This window comes from Mobula birostris, chromosome 23 (genome assembly GCF_030028105.1).
Source record: "Mobula birostris isolate sMobBir1 chromosome 23, sMobBir1.hap1, whole genome shotgun sequence".
Lineage (NCBI taxonomy): Eukaryota > Metazoa > Chordata > Chondrichthyes > Myliobatiformes > Myliobatidae > Mobula > Mobula birostris.
The window spans coordinates 63712526-63728632 of NC_092392.1; the positions used below are offsets into that span (position 1 = coordinate 63712526).

The 16107-nt window shown below is 42.2% G+C and overlaps 1 protein-coding gene across 3 annotated transcripts in view; it reads right to left on the reverse strand.

Moving 5' to 3' along the window:
- The window catches only part of washc4 (WASH complex subunit 4), a 115528-nt gene extending 108072 nt beyond the window's left edge, over positions 1-7456 (reverse strand). For all 3 annotated transcript variants that reach the window (XR_011882965.1, XR_011882964.1, XM_072241680.1), the window contains exons 1-2: positions 7349-7456; positions 6836-6975 (exon numbers count right to left, since the gene is read on the reverse strand). Coding sequence is in view for 1 of the 3 variants with exons in the window: in XM_072241680.1 (XP_072097781.1) it covers positions 6836-6975; positions 7349-7409 (201 nt within the window). In the remaining 2 variants the exon portion in view is untranslated. The remainder of the gene's footprint in view (positions 1-6835; positions 6976-7348) is intronic.
- Positions 7457-16107: the final 8651 nt, after the last annotated feature.

Below are 16107 nucleotides of genomic sequence, written 5' to 3' on the forward strand. Positions count from 1 at the left end.
ACAAAGTTTTCAGGCCATGTAAAAAATTCTTACTTGGAGCAATGGTTGGTCTGCGCAGCTGTAAAAAAAAAATAGAGGGAACGTTGCCACAGGCATCCTGGTTTTTGAGGAGATAGGGCAAGATGTAAAAGAGATGGAAGAGTTGCACTATTATTCAGAGAAAGTCTCACACTCTCCACTCGGAGGGCACATTAAAAGGTTCATTCATTGAGGTATTATGGGTAGAGTTTAAAAAAAATAACAAATGCACCATCACTCTAATATCATTGTACTATAAGCATCCCAATAGTCACTGGACACAAGGACAGATATGCAGATGGTTGTAAAATCAACAGGGTTGCCATACTGGGTGAATTTACCTTCCCCAATACTGACTCTGATGGAGCAGAATTTCTACAGTGCATCCAAAAGAGTTGATTGAAAGCTTACCAACTAGAGGAGGTACTACACTGGACAGCTGACTGGCCTTTTGGTGAGAGCTTTTTATGAAGACTGATTACAGCTCCAAAAGTTTTAAGATAGTCATGAATAAGGACAAGTCTGGACCTTACAGAAAAATAGTAAATTGGGGGAGGGCAAATTAGAACAAATTAGGCAGAGCTGGGGGGGGGGGGGGAATTAACAAGCAAGTCTATGTGGGAATTGGTTAGATACCAGCTGATCAGAGCTGAGTTCTAGTGTGGAGGAAGGACAAAGATGGCATGGTAAGGGAACCTTGGATGATGAGTGGAGTTATGAGCTTAGTCAAAAAGAGAAAGGAAGCATGTTTGCTTTAGGAAGCCAAAATCAGGCAGGGCCCTTTAGGAATATAGATAACAGCAAAGAACCCATACAGACGATTAGGAAGGCCAAAAGGGACCACGAGATGTTTGGAGTCATATGATGAGGTACTAAATGAGTACACTGCACCTGTATTCACAGAGAACACAGTAGACAGCAAAGCAATGTGGGACACACTGTAATAGAGGATTGACGAAGGTTTGTTATCCTTACTAGCAACAGGCAAGTTCCCAGAGGATTGGAGAGCAATCAAAGTTATTCCTTTGTTCAAGGGAAATAGGAATAATCCAAGAAATTATTGGCCAGTGGGCCTTACAGTAGAAGCTTCTGCAGAGGATTCTTAGATTTAGGCATTTTGGGCAGATTAGAGACAGTCAGCATAGTTTCATGCAGGACATATGATGTCTTCATGACTCATGGGCACACCGGTCCAGAAGATTAAGGTGTCAGCACAAGAACAGACCTTCCGGCTCACGGCCCACCCACATGACCAAGTAACTTAATAACTCATACATCTTTGGATTGCGGGAGGAAATTGGATCACCTGGAGGAAACCCACACAGTCAGAGGGAGAACACACAAACTCCTTAAAGACAGCAATGGGAATTGAACAGTTATTGTAAAAGTGTTACATGCTAGTTCGGATTCAGAACCGGCTTGCTCATAGAGACAGAGCAGTGGTGCAGGCGTGTTGTTCTGGTTGGAGGGCTGTCACCAGTGGTGTTTCACAGGAATCTCCATTGTTTGTGATGTATATAAATATATATCAACTGACAGATGAAAATGTAGATAGATGGATTAGTAAGTTTGCAGATGACATAAAGTTTGGTGGAATTGTACACAATGTAGAAGCTTTTCAAAGGATTTAACAGAATAGAGATCAGTTATAGATACTGCATGGGTGGGAAAATGACTGATGAACTTTAATCCAGGCAAGTATGAAATGGGAGGTCAAATGTAAACTATCAGTGGCAGAATCCTTATCGGCATTAACATACAGAAGGGTCTAGGAGTCAAAGTCCAAAGCTCACTGAAAGTGGCCATATAAGTAGACAGGCAGGTAAAGAAGGGATATGGCATACTTGCTTTTATCACTAAGAATGCAGAGTGCAAGAGTCAAGAAGGCATGTTGCGGCAATATGAAATTTTGGTTAGAGTGCACTTGGAGTAGTTTGCAGTTCCAGTCACCTCATGACAGGGAGGATGTGGAGAGGGTGCAGAAGAGTTTTACCAGGATGCTGTCTGGGTTAGAAGTTATGAGCTATCAGGAGGGTTGGACAAACTTGGGTTGTTTTCTTTGGACCAACAAAAACTGGAGAAACCTGAGGGAAGTTTAAATGATAATGAGAAGCATAGATAGCGAGATAGTCAGAATCTTTCCCAGCAGAGAAACGCTAAGTACCAGGGGTCATGCATTTAAGGTGAGTGGGAAAAGCTTAGAGGAGATGTTTTTTTGGCAGAGTGTGATAGATGCCTGGAACAGGCTAGCAGGAGATATGGTGGAAGCAGTGATGATAGGGGTGCTTATGAGGCTGTTAGACACATGAATATGCAGGGACACCTAGGGATATTTGTCCTGTACAGGGAGAAGAGAATCAAATTTAATTCAGCATCTTGTTCAATGTAGATATTGTGGCTGAAGGGCCTGTTTCTGTGCTATACTGTCCTATGTTCAAAATCCAATCCAACTTCGAAAACTAAACTGTTCTGGACAGAAACATAGAAACATAGAAAATAGGTGCAGGAGTAGGCCATTCGGCCCTTCGAGCCTGCACCGCCATTTATTATGATCATGGCTGATCATCCAACTCAGAACCTTCCCCCTGCCTTCCCTCCATACGTCCTGATCCCCGTAGCCACAAGGGCCATATCTAACTCCCTCTTAAATATAGCCAATGAACTGGCCTCAACTGTTTCCTGTGGCAGAGAATTCCACAGATTCACCACTCTCTGCGTGAAGAAGTTTTTCCTAATCTCGGTCCTAAAAGGCTTCCCCTTTATCCTCAAACTGTGACCCCTCGTTCTGGACTTCCCCAACATCGGGAACAATCTTCCTGCATCTAGCCTGTCCAATCCCTTTAGGATTTTATACGTTTCAATCAGATCCCCCCTCAATCTTCTAAATTCCAACGAGTACAAGCCCAGTTCATCCAGTCTTTCTTCATATGAAAGTCCTGCCATCCCAGGAATCAATCTGGTGAACCTTCTTTGTACTCCCTCTATGGCAAGGATGTCTTTCCTCAGATTAGGGGACCAAAACTGCACACAATACTCCAGGTGTGGTCTCACCAAGGCCTTGTACAACTGCAGTAGTACCTCCCTGCTCCTGTACTCGAATCCTCTTGCTATAAATGCCAGCATACCATTCGCCTTTTTCACCGCCTGCTGTACCTGCATGCCCACTTTCAATGACTGGTGTATAATGACACCCAGGTCTCGTTGCACCTCCCCTTTTCCTAATCGGCCACCATTCAGATAATAATCTGTTTTCCTATTTTTGCCACCAAAGTGGATAACTTCACATTTATCCACAGTAAATTGCATCTGCCATGAATTTGCCCACTCACCCAACCTATCCAAGTCACTCTGCATCCTCTTAGCATCCTCCTCACAGCTAACACTGCCACCCAGCTTCGTGTCATCCGCAAACTTGGAGATGCTACATTTAATTCCTCATCCAAGTCATTAATATATATTGTAAACAACTGGGGTCCCAGCACTGAGCCTTGCGGTACCCCACTAGTCACTGCCTGCCATTCTGAAAAGGTCCCGTTTATTCCCACTCTCTGCTTCCTGTCTGCTAACAAATTCTCTATCCACATCAATACCTTACCCCCAATACCATGTGCTTTAAGTTTGCACACTAATCTCCTGTGTGGGACCTTGTCAAAAGCCTTTTGAAAATCCAAATATACCACATCCACTGGTTCTCCCCTATCCACTCTACTAGTTACATCCTCAAAAAATTCTATGAGATTCCTCAGGCATGATTTTCCTTTCACAAATCCATGCTGACTTTGTCTGATCATTTCACCGCTTTCCAAATGTGCTGTTATCACATCTTTGATAACTGACTCCAGCAGCTTCCCCACCACCGACGTTAGGCTAACCGGTCTATAATTCCCCGGTTTTTCTCTCCCTCCTTTTTTAAAAAGTGGGGTTACATTAGCCACCCTCCAATCCTCAGGAACTAGTCCAGAATCTAACGAGTTTTGAAAAATTATCACTAATGCATCCACTATTTCTTGGGCTATTTCCTTAAGCACTCTGGGATGCAGACCATCTGGCCCTGGGGATTTATCTGCCTTCAATCCCTTCTATTTACCTAACACCACTTCCCTACTAACATGTATTTCGCTCAGTTCCTCCATCTCACTGGACCCTCTGTCCCCTACTATTTCTGGAAGATTATTTATGTCCTCCTTAGTGAAGACAGAACCAAAGTAATTATTCAATTGGTCTGCCATGTCCTTGCTCCCCATAATCAATTCACCTGTTTCTGTCTGTAGGGGACTACATTTGTCTTTACCAGTCTTTTCCTTTTTACATATCTATAAAAGCTTTTACAGTCAGTTTTTATGTTCTCTGCCAGTTTTCTCTCATAATCTTTTTTCCCCTTCCTAATTAAGCCCTTTGTCCTCCTCTGCTGAACTCTGAATTTCTCCCAGTCCTCAGGTGAGCCACTTTTTCTGGCTAATTTGTATGCTTCTTCTTTGGAATTGATACTATCCCTAATTTCTCTTGTCAGCCACGGGTGCACTACCTTCCTTGATGTATTCTTTTGCCAAACTGAGATGAACAATTTTTGTAGTTCATCCATGCAACCTTTAAATGCTTGCCATTGCATATCCACCGTCAATCCCTTAAGTGTCATTTGCCAGTCTATCTTAGCTAATTCATGTCTTATACCTTCAAAGTTATCCCTCTTTAAGTTCAGAACTTTTGTTTCTGAATTAACTATGTCACTCTCCATCTTAATGAAGAATTCCACCATATTATGGTCACTCTTACCCAAGGGGCCTCTCACGACAAGATTGCTAATTAACCCTTCCTCGTTGCTCAAAACCCAGTCCAGAATAGCCTGCTCTCTAGTTGGTTCCTCGATATGTTGGTTCAAAAAACCATCCCGCATACATTCCAAGGAATCCTCTTCCTCAGCACCTTTACCAATTTGGATTACCAATTTGCCAACTGGTCTTGGATTCCATGGGCTCTAACCTTTTGGATTTCCCCGCATATCAGACCTTATCACTTTCCACTTTCACATAAATCATTAATATTTGTAATGAAAACACCATTTAAGAAAATAATGAGCCTGTAAATGATATATCCTATGACCCAGAGAATTTTAATACAAGTGGGTAGATTGTGGCTCTGGTTATCATTTTCCAAAATTCTATTCCTGTGATTCCTATGAAATGGGCAACAATATTTCAGGAGGAAGAGTATCACACCTTACCACCAGCTGTGGGTCAGCATGCCCGATGAGGGTCACCAGTTGGGATAAAAAAAAACAGATGGCGAGCCCCAACAGCAGTTAGTGCGGGGAGTTTTATTTAGTGCCAAGTGAAAAAAAAATGCAAAAGCTGCACTGAAGCTGTGAAGGCAAAAAGTATTTACAAATAGACAAATACAAACACAGCTGTACAAAAACTTAAAAATAGAGGCTTTCCCCACAACACACTGTCTTTAACTTTCCAACACAACCATTCAGCATCAAATCCAACCTCCACACCTCTCTAGCAAAGCCAGAGTGAGGGTTTAAATCCACTTTTGCCTGGCCTAGAAGGACAGGAAATTCTGCTGTTGGTCTGGGGCAGGGGAGATAATCATGCGACAGACAATATTTCAGATGCAGAATTGGAATATTTTAAACAAGGATTCTAACATCCTACAGTTTTATTCCACAACACATGCCTTAGTTAAACCCATAGATCATGATCAGATGAATATAAAATAATATCTTCCCACCGCACCAGTGGTGTTGCCTGCGTAGGGTGCAGTGCACCTGCTTCCACTAACCCAGGCATTATTTTAGGACACTCAAGACTGTCCCTCGGGTTTTTTGGGGTCGCTCTGCTGTCTACAAACCAATGTAACAGTGTGAGTGAAAATAACCGAAATGTTTGGAATCCTTATGTTTATGAATTATAAGCCGGTACAGCACATTAACTGAAGGGATTGTTTGAATTAGCCAGGCTAGTGATTGTTTTACTGTTGGGGTGTGTAAATGGTGAAATGCAGAATGGGAGGGCAAAGTGTGTGAATGACTGGGGAAACAAGACCAGGGCCAGAACGAGGAGGAGTGACTAACTGGGCAAAGGGGCAAGAGAATTAGCATTGCCAACCTGTTCTGTCACAGAAGGAAAACAAGGAACAACAGATCTATTAAATTGACATTGAAAGCAGGGAAAATCTGTGGTCAATATTCGGATTAAATCAAAACATTGAAGAACTGATTGCAAACAGCATGGTCAATATGGACTTGGGGGAAAAAAAAACACATTTCACTAATCAGTTGCTTTGAGGATTATCCTGCAGAGAAGATGAACTCCAAACCACTTCACATTGCTGTTTTGGAATCTCTCAAGGCTTTGTACAATGGTTTGCCAACTAAAGACAAGGTATACACTGAATTATGGCAACGGACACAGAATGCTAAGGAGTCTAAAACTAGGGATAACAATCTTAAATGAGGACTATTTAGTAGTGAAATACAGAGAAATGTCTTCATACAAGTTCTTTGGAGAGCTGTGGAAACTCATTCATTGCATTCAAAAGAGATCAATAAATACTGAGATATTAAAGGCCCCATGGAGATTGCAGGAAGACAGCATTCAAAGTAGATCAACCATGAAAACTGACTGATAGAGAAAGCTTGAGAAGTTATTCCTATTCCTAATGCTCATGTTCTTACAAACATAGCAGACTCCCCTTTGAGAACATAATAACAATTCTGATACTGAATGACAATAGGTCTATGTGCCAAAACTTCACTGTATTGGTAGTATTTGCCCAAAACAAAAATACGCAATTTAAGATTTTTAAGATGTACCTTAAGTGCTATGGGGTCAAGTGTAAAATCCCAGACGTCCCCAATAGAGTCATCCAATGCATCTTCAATGCCTTTCAGCTGATTCGTGTACTCCTCAAGAAATTTCCCATAACTCTTCAATTGCACCTCAACGTGGATTCCTAAGCACATAGGAAGAAATGAAATACTTTGTGCTTCATCTCTTCTTCTTAATCAGACACTGGCTACCCTAACCGTCGTCAAACCTTAGCAAAGAGCTCTAGTGCAGGAAATGTTCACTATCATGCCTCTTCAAGAATGTAAATTTTTATTCCAGGTGAACCTATTCTTCTCAACATTTCCGAGCAGTGATCATTTTAGGTGAAGTGTAAAAGTGCCGCTCATCATTGTGCAGCAAAACGGGAACTATTTGTCACCAGTTACTCTCCGGCCGTTTGGAGGCTGCACCCATTTGCAACAACTGCCCCAACGCACAGCAATCCTGATATCGTGCCCTCCCCACACCCCTCAGTCTCACACACCCCCATTACCCACTCTGAGATCCATCATCCAGAGCATCCAACCTCCAATCGGGGGACAACGCCTCCAGCGCCATCTTTAGCACGGGATCGATCACATGACGATCACCCGGTGCGCATGCGCAGTGGTGTGTGTGTGTGTGTGTGTGTGTGTGTGTGTGTGTGTGTGTGTGTGTGTGTGTGTGTGTGTGTGTGTGTGTGTGTGTGTGTGTGTGTGTGTGTGTGTGTGTGTGTGTGTGTGTGTGTGTGTGTGTGTGTGTGTGTGTGTGTGTGTGTGTGTGTGTGTGTGTGTTTTTGTGTGTGTGTGTGTGTGTTTCCGTTTGATTGGACAAGAGGGAGAGCCGGTCTGAGAAAGGGGTGGATGAGGGAAGTTGGAGTGGGGGGAGGTGACTGGGGATGGGACAGAGTGACAAATGTTTCCTTAATCATTATGTAGAGGACCCGTCTAGGGAAAACAAGATACTGGAACGAGATGGAGCAGGTGAGAGAAGTGTGAACATAATTCCATTCGTCTCAAGCTAATAAAGGAGAAGCGTTGGGCTGGCCCCTGATTAGGATTATAAACTGGAGTAAAACCATTTATGATGGCACCAGAAGGAATATGTCTGGTGTGGATTGAGATAGACTGCTTTGAGAGCTGAAGCACAAACTGGTAGACTTTCAAAATTGAAATATTGAGAGTCCATAATCTTTATGTTCTTGTTAGAATAAAAGGCAAGGCTAGCAGATTTAAAGATACTGCAGAAATCTGGAGCAACACACCATACGCTGGAGGAACTTAACAGGTCAGGCACCATCTGTGGAGTGGAATAAGCAGTCAACATTTCAACAGGACCTTGGTTAGAAACATAGAAAACCTCTTCGGTTGTCCGTTGAAATCCGATGACGACGTCCACTCCTTTAACGGTGAGAACTTTGACTATACAGTCCTGTCCTGAACCCACAAGCCCTATTGCAGGTGGGACATGTATATGTGGTAGTGGTGGCAACCATGGCTGCATTTCTCCTGGCTCTCTTCTGCTGTCTTCTGCTGTCTTTCCATCTCCAGGATACCAACCCTGTCCCTACACAGCTGTCATCAAGTGGTACGGTCAGCAGCAACATCCTCCAGGTCCTTGGGTCTAATCTTGCACTTCCTTAAAGCATTCTTCATCTGATCCTTATAGCGCTTCTTCGGCCCTCCAGCTGAGCGTCGACCATGATGTAGCTGGCCGGATAACACTCTGCGGGGTAGCCGACATGGGGGCATCCTTATCACGTGCCCCAGCCACTGCAGTTGGCGCTGGGTGATCATGGCCTCAATACTTCTGCAGTTGGTCTTTACAAGTAGTTCAGTGTGAGGCACCCACTCACACCAGGTAACTCCCAGGATGTGCTGGAGGCAGCTTATGTGGAAATGCTCCAAGGACTCGATGTGACGGCTGTAGGTTACCCAAGCTTCACAGCTATAGAGGAGGGTGGTGACACAGACCGCTTGGTATACGGCGACCTTCGTGGAGGGACGAAGGCTCCTGTTCTGAAAGACTCTACGCCGAAGTCTCCCAAAGGCAGCTGATGCCTGTTTAATGCGGCTCTGGATGTCGTTGACAATGCCACTATCCTCAGAGAGAATGATCCCCAGATATTTGAAAGATGGCACTGCTGACAGCTTTTCATCACCAACAGTGAAGGCAGGTGGAGTGGGTGGGACACTGGTACTCCATTGGCAAACCACTTCTGTCTTGGTGGTATTGACTGTCAGCCCCATCCTACTGTACACTCTCACCGCCACCGCAAGGACAGTCTGAAGATCCTCCAGAGTATGGGCTACAAGAGCACAGTCATCTGCATACTGCAGCTCCAGGACCCGCTCTCTATGGAGTTTGGTGGTTGTGTGGAGCCTCCTGATGTCAAAGAGGTTGCCATCTAATCTGACGTCCACTGCCACACCGCTGCTGTCTTCAATCTCGTTGTGGAGAAGCTTGGTAACACACAAAAGGACAATGTTAAGGAGCACTGGTGCTAGCACACACCCCTGCCTCACCCCTGTGTGTACAAGGAAGGGCTCGGACTCTTGTCCTCCTATGGTCACCTGAGCAGTCATTCCATTGTGGAACTGGCGAAAGATGTTATCAAATTTATTGGGACAGCCAAACCTAAAGAGGACATCCCATAAGAGCTCTCTTTGCACAGTGTCGAATGCTTTGGAGAGGTCGACAAAGGCCATAAACTGGTCCTGATGTTGCTCCCGACACTTTTCTTGAAGCTGCCGGGCTGTGAAGATCATGTCGATCATGCTCCTGTTCTTCCTACATCCACACTGCAATTCAGGCAGCATTGACTCGGTGATGTTACTGATGAGCCTCTGAAGCATCACCTTAGCCAGGACCTTTCCAGCAAAGAAAGGAGTGATATGCCCCTACTATTGCCGCAGATGGATTGGGCTGCTGCCTTGTAGAACACAGAGCTGATATAGGTCCACTGTTGTTCCATGGTATTTTCTGAGCTCAGACAAGGTTCCAGCTCCCTTAGATTCTCAGCTAGGATGCATCGAAACTCACCTCTTGTTTCTGTGTTTCTCAGGCGGTTGCAATTTAGCCGCTTTTTATTGGGTTTTTTCAGCTGCAAGGGGGGACGCACTTTCATATGGAGCTTGACCACAATCATACGGTGGTCAGTCCAGCACTCTGCACCTCTCATAGCATCTCACAATGATGAAGTCGATCATGTGTCAATGTTTAGAGCGAGGGTGCATCCATGAGGTCTTACATTTTGCCTTCTGCTGGAAGATGGTGTTGGTTATGGTAAGGTTATTCTCAGAGCAAAGAGGAAGTAGCCGCATGCCATTTGCATTCACCTTGCCAATACCATGCCTACCTAGCACTCCACTCCATATCCTGTTGCTCTGTCCCACCCTAGCATTGAAGTCCCCAAGCAAAAGGATCTTACCATTCTTAGGGATCTGGTAAAGAGCTTCATCCAATGTCTGATAAAAGCCTTCCTTGGCCTCATTCTCAGATGGCAAAATTGGTGCATAGGCACTGAGAAATGTGGCATAATGTTTCTTTGCCAAGAGGATACGGAGGGTCATTAGTCTTTCACTAATGCCAACAGGTGTTTCTGTGAGACTTGGTAGAAAGGTGTTCTCGATGGCCAAGCCTACTCCGTGGAGATGTTGTCCACCTGGGGGAAATCTTTCCAGAAAAGGTGTAACCCATCCCTTCCTCTGTTAAAGAGCCTTCATCCAGGAGCCTGGTCTCACTCAGGGCAGCAATAGGGCCTCAGCTCAGCAGCGATCAAGGCTTTTCTCTGGTGAGGTCTGTCAGAGATGCCATACGAGTCCAGGAGAGTCCTTACATTCCATGTTGCCAGTTTTAGGTTGTATTGTTTCTTATTTTGACCACAGTAGTGGAATAACCCGATAGGCGTGGTAACCTATCCAGGTGAGTGATTGAATGGGCAATTTTTAGGCCACCTTTTCTAGGACCTTCCCCAATTGGGGTGAGCAGTGCGGTCCCTAAATAGGGTGCTCAGTCGCACAGGGGTCTGCCAAAAACAGCTGCCACTCAGTCCCAGCTGTGCCGCTGCCGTGCAGGGTTCTGACTAGGAGCTCCCAGTCCATTCGTACCTGCTCCCATTGCCAAACGCCACATCGCCGTGAGATTTCAACCATATGTAGGGTCCAGATGTTGTTCACCATGGTCAGAGGTGGAGACCTGCGCAAGGAAGATTTTAAAGTGCCACAGGGGGTGCGCCATCCCCAGTAGCACTATCTTCACCATGATGAGGTAAATCCCGGTGGCTAGGGTGATCCCAGGACAACCGGTCCCACATCTTGGTTGCAGGAGGCTGCCAGGTCCTTTGTCTGTTAAGGCCCACCAGCACATTGCTTTTCTGTCAGGATACGCTCCCTTAGCTTGGCTCAACAGACTTACCACAAGGCAGTGGGGCTATTTGCCCGTAGCTGGGACAGTGGTTGACGGGTGCCAGGGCGTGTCCACACAGTGGTGGGCCTACACATCTCTGGGGCCCACTGCTGCTCCGAGATCCCCTGTAGTTTAGCCTGGGACCGTAAGATACCCAGTTTCCGTGTGTGGCCCCGAGGAGGCACTGCAGGAGTTTTGGTGGTGGAGAGGCTCTGTACTGGCAGGAAGAGGCTTACACACTTGGCTCCTCTTTTCACCTTCTATTAAGAAGGCTAGCCAGCGGCAATAGATGTAAGCAGAGAGCACTGTGCGGAATACAGCATGCACTAACTACAAGCCCTACTGCACTAGACGCTTCACACACACCCTGTGAGCAAATACTCCCACCCACACACATTGAAAACCTACAGCACAATACAAGCCCTTCGGCCCACAATGCTGTGCCGAACATGTACTTACTTTAGAAATTACTAGGGTTACCCATAGCCCTCTACTTTTCTAAGCTCCATGTACCTATCCAGGAGTCTCTTAAAAGACCCTATTGTATCCGCCTCCACCACCATCGCCGGCAGCCCATTCCACTCACTCACCATTCTCTGCGTAAAAAACTTACCCCTGACACCTCCTCTGTACCTGCTTCCAAGCACCTTAAAACTGTGCCCTCTCGTGCTAGCCATTTCAGCCCTGGGAAAAAGCCTCTGATTATCCACATGATCTTTCTTTCTCAATCTTTTTATTAAGTTTCAAAATTAATAAACATAACAATAATAATGATACAAAGATATCAGGATTACCTTAATAACGGTTAACATATACAAGCACAGATTCCAAGTAACAAATGTAGTTTAGCCTCCCAATCTCTTAGTAACTAACCATGAAAAAGATATTTTATAAAGAGAAAAGCTCTGGAGGACCGCCCCTGTCTGCTAATGGAGTAGCAGTATTTTTCTGCTGCTCTTAGTTTTCTTTCTTTCCCCTTAGTTTAAGCTTTGAATTTAAAAATTTTACTTGTTGATTCTTGAGGGTGATCAATATGTCTATGTCTACAAGAAGTGGGAAGAATTTACCTGAACCTAGTGATAAAGGTAATGGGAAAGGAAAGTTGCAAATGGAAAGATCTGATGAAATGCCATCGTGGGCTGAAGATATTGTTCGGACACTGAATTCAACTAAGGATCAGAATGGATCAATTAAAGACCAACTGGAAAAGAATAGTAATGAAATGAAATCATTTCTGGGAAAACTTAAAGACCTGGAAACTCAAGTTATTTCACACGAAGAGGAATTGAAGATAACTAAGCAAAAGCTGTCTGAAGCTGCAACTCGTTTGGAAAGATATCAAAATAAGATTATAGACCTGGAAACTAGGTCTCGACGAAGGAATATAAGAATTGTTGGGCTGCAGGAAGAAGCTGAAGATGCAGATCTAACGACTTCCTTTGGTAAGCTTTTCCACACTTTATTTCATACCATTCTATCAAAGCTGCCTGCTATAGAAAGGGCACACAGGGCGTATATCTCGAAATCGAAGGACTCTAGTAAACCAAGATCTGTTCTGGTTTGCTTTCATCACTTTAAAATTAAAGATCAAATAATACAACAGGCAAGAAAACAGAGAGTTTTTAGATTTATGGAATCTGAGCTCTGCTTCTGTGAAGATTATCCAAGAGAGATAATGGAACAAAGATCAAAATTTGCCCTGGTAATGAAACAAGCATATGATAAGAATCTTTTCCCGTCTCTGAGGTATCCGACAAAACTTAAAATTTTTCCTCCTAATTCTCCTCCTCGTACTTTTTTTGATCCAAAATCTGCACTGGATTTTGTTCAGGCTATACCTGCCACTGTCACCGACATCGCTGTCGAATGATCCATCTGAAAGGCTGTTTGGCTATTTCTATATTATTCACATTTTGGAAAGAAGATTTATGAAGGTCACTTGTATATTTCATCGACAGACTAATTAAAGAACACGGGAAGTGGTTTTTTATTGCATATTATTGGTTTTCCTTTAGAAAGATTTACAGTTTAAGTGTCTCTGCTCAAGTGATCTCTGGACATTTTATGACTGAGGGAAGAAGATAAGGCAATTTGTTCCTTTAATTTAATACTTCGTAGCTAATTGGTAGTTTTTCCTACTAATAGGGCTTTTTATATATTTTTCTGTTCTATTATAACATTTTATAACTGAATTTAAAGCTTTTTTAGGGAATTAATACTAAACTTAAACATGGTGCTGGTTTTTCTCTCTAAGAGATAATATTATTTTGGTTCTTTCTTGTTTATCAGTCGATGGAATGTAAATACCTTTTTTTCCTGAGACTTTATTGTCTTTCTCACAAGGTTACTCTACTTTTTTACTAACTGGGGGGAGGGAAAGAAAACACAGACAGAGCAGTCAGCAGCTTTGAATTCTATCGTAGATCGCTTGCCTTTTTCGGGTTTCCGGGTGTGGGTGAGTGGGTTTAGAATTAGTTTTTTCCCATTGGGTGGTTCCGGAGCATGCGTGTTTTTTATTTGGTTGTATTCTTCATCACCGCCATCTTTGATCATCCTGCATTGGTATGTGCTTTGTGCATGTATAAAGTAGAATGAAATTATAGTATGCTGTTCAAACGGATTAATATAATAAGTTGGAATGTACATGGTTGGAATCATCCTATTAAACGAAAGAAGACTTTTAAAATTATTAACCGATTCCAACCTGATATAATTTTTGCTCAAGAGACACATATCAGGGCAGGAGATCAAAATAGATTTTTTAGATGGTGGAATGGTTTGCAGTTCCACTCCACTTCTCAGAGTAAAACAAAAGGCATGTCTATTTTCATTAAACCTAATATATTTATTCAAGAGGATATTGAATCAGATTCTAATGGTAGATTTTTAATTGTTAAAGGAACAATCTGTAATAGAAAAGTTGTTTTGGTTAATTTGTATGGTCCTAACTTAAATGATCCTTCTTTTTTAAAAAAGGTATTTGCTTTACTGCCTGGCTTAAATGAATATATGCTCATAATGGGTGGGGATTTTAATTGTTGTTTAAATCCTATGATTGATAAGAGCTCAACCAATTAGCGACTTCCAAATCGATCCGCATCATTTATTAATTCCTTTTTGATTGATTTTGGATTGATTGATTTGTGAAGGTATCTTCATCCCGACAATAGAGAATATTCTTTCTTCTCACATATTTATAAAAAATATTCGAAGATCGATTATGTTATAATCAATCCCCGCTTCTTGCCTCGTGTTAAAACCTGTGAATATGACGCTATTGCTATATCTGATCATGCGCCTCTGAATTTGTGTTTTGAATTTGATGATGTCACTCTTGCCCGCCCACCTTGGCACATGTTTCAGACATTATTGCAAAACTCTGACTTTGTCACTTTCATTGAAACCCAGATAAAGGAATTTTTTCTTTTTAATGATATAGGGGGTATGTCTAAATTAGTTATATGGGATACATTTAAAGCATTTTTACGCGGTCAGATTATTTCTAATTCAGCTAAACTTAAAAAACAAAATTAGATAGAATTTCAAAACAAATTAAAGATTTAGATAATATTTATGCAATTTCCCCAAGTACTGATTTATTTAAACAAAGGGTGGAACTTCAATCACAATATAACCTGTTATTAACTCATCCCATTGAAGGTTATTTGCTTAAGTTAAAGAGCCAATTTTATATGTCTGGAGATAAAAATAATAAACTGTTTGCATCTCAATTAAAAATGGCTGCAGCCAAAAGGCAAATCATGAAAATTCGCAGGAAAGATGGTACCTTAGCTCAGGAATATGAGGAAATTAATAAGATTTTTCAAGACTTTTATGCTGAGCTATATAAATCTCAATGTCCGTTAGATTCCTCTAAAATGAATGCTTTTTTACGAAAGATTGTTTTTCCTAAAATCTCAGCTGAGGATCAAAAGATTCTCGATGCTCAAATTACTGAAGCCGAAATTCATAAAGCTATTTTTTCAATGCAATCTGGTAAGTCCCCAGGACTTGATGGCTATCCTGTAGAATTTTATAAAAAATTTGGAAAGTTGCTCTCTCCGTATATGTTGGAAATGTTTAAGGATTCTTTTGTGAAAGGTGACTTACCCCATACTTTTTATGAAGCTTCTATTTCTTTAATTCTTAAAAAAGATAAAGACTGTGCTTCATATAGACCTATTTCATTACTGAATGTTGACGCTACGATTTTGTCAAAGATAATGGCCAATCGGTTGGAGAATATTTTGGGTAAAATTATTTTAAAGATCAAGCAGGCTTTATAAAGGGTCGTTATTCCTTTTCAAATGTTCGGAGACTGTTTAACATTATATATTCATCCTCTTCTAAAATTCCACAATGTGTTGTATCTTTGGATGCTGAAAAAACGTTCGACCGAGTCGAATGGAAATATTTATTCAATGTTTTAGAGAAATTTGGCTTTGGTGTTAATTTTAATAATTGGATTAAAATGATATATAAAGCCCCTATTGCTACTGTTGTTACTAACAATTGTAGGTCTCCTTTTTTTCAGCTTTCACGGGGGACAAGGCAAGGCTATCCATTAAGTCCTTTGTTGTTTAATTTAATATTAGAACCCCTTGCTATTGCTTTTCGTGAGGCTAAAAATATCCATGGGATATTTGTGAATGAGACCATGCATACGGTCTCTCTTTATGCTGATGATTTATTGGTTTATACATCTAACCCTGACGAATCCATTCCTGCCCTGTTAAAATTATTTAATGAATTCGGATGTTTTTCAGGATATAAAATTAATTTTAGTAAAAGTGAATTATTTCCTTTAAATGATTCTGTTTCTATATATGATAATACTCCTTTTAAAGTTTCAGACTCTTTTAGATATTTA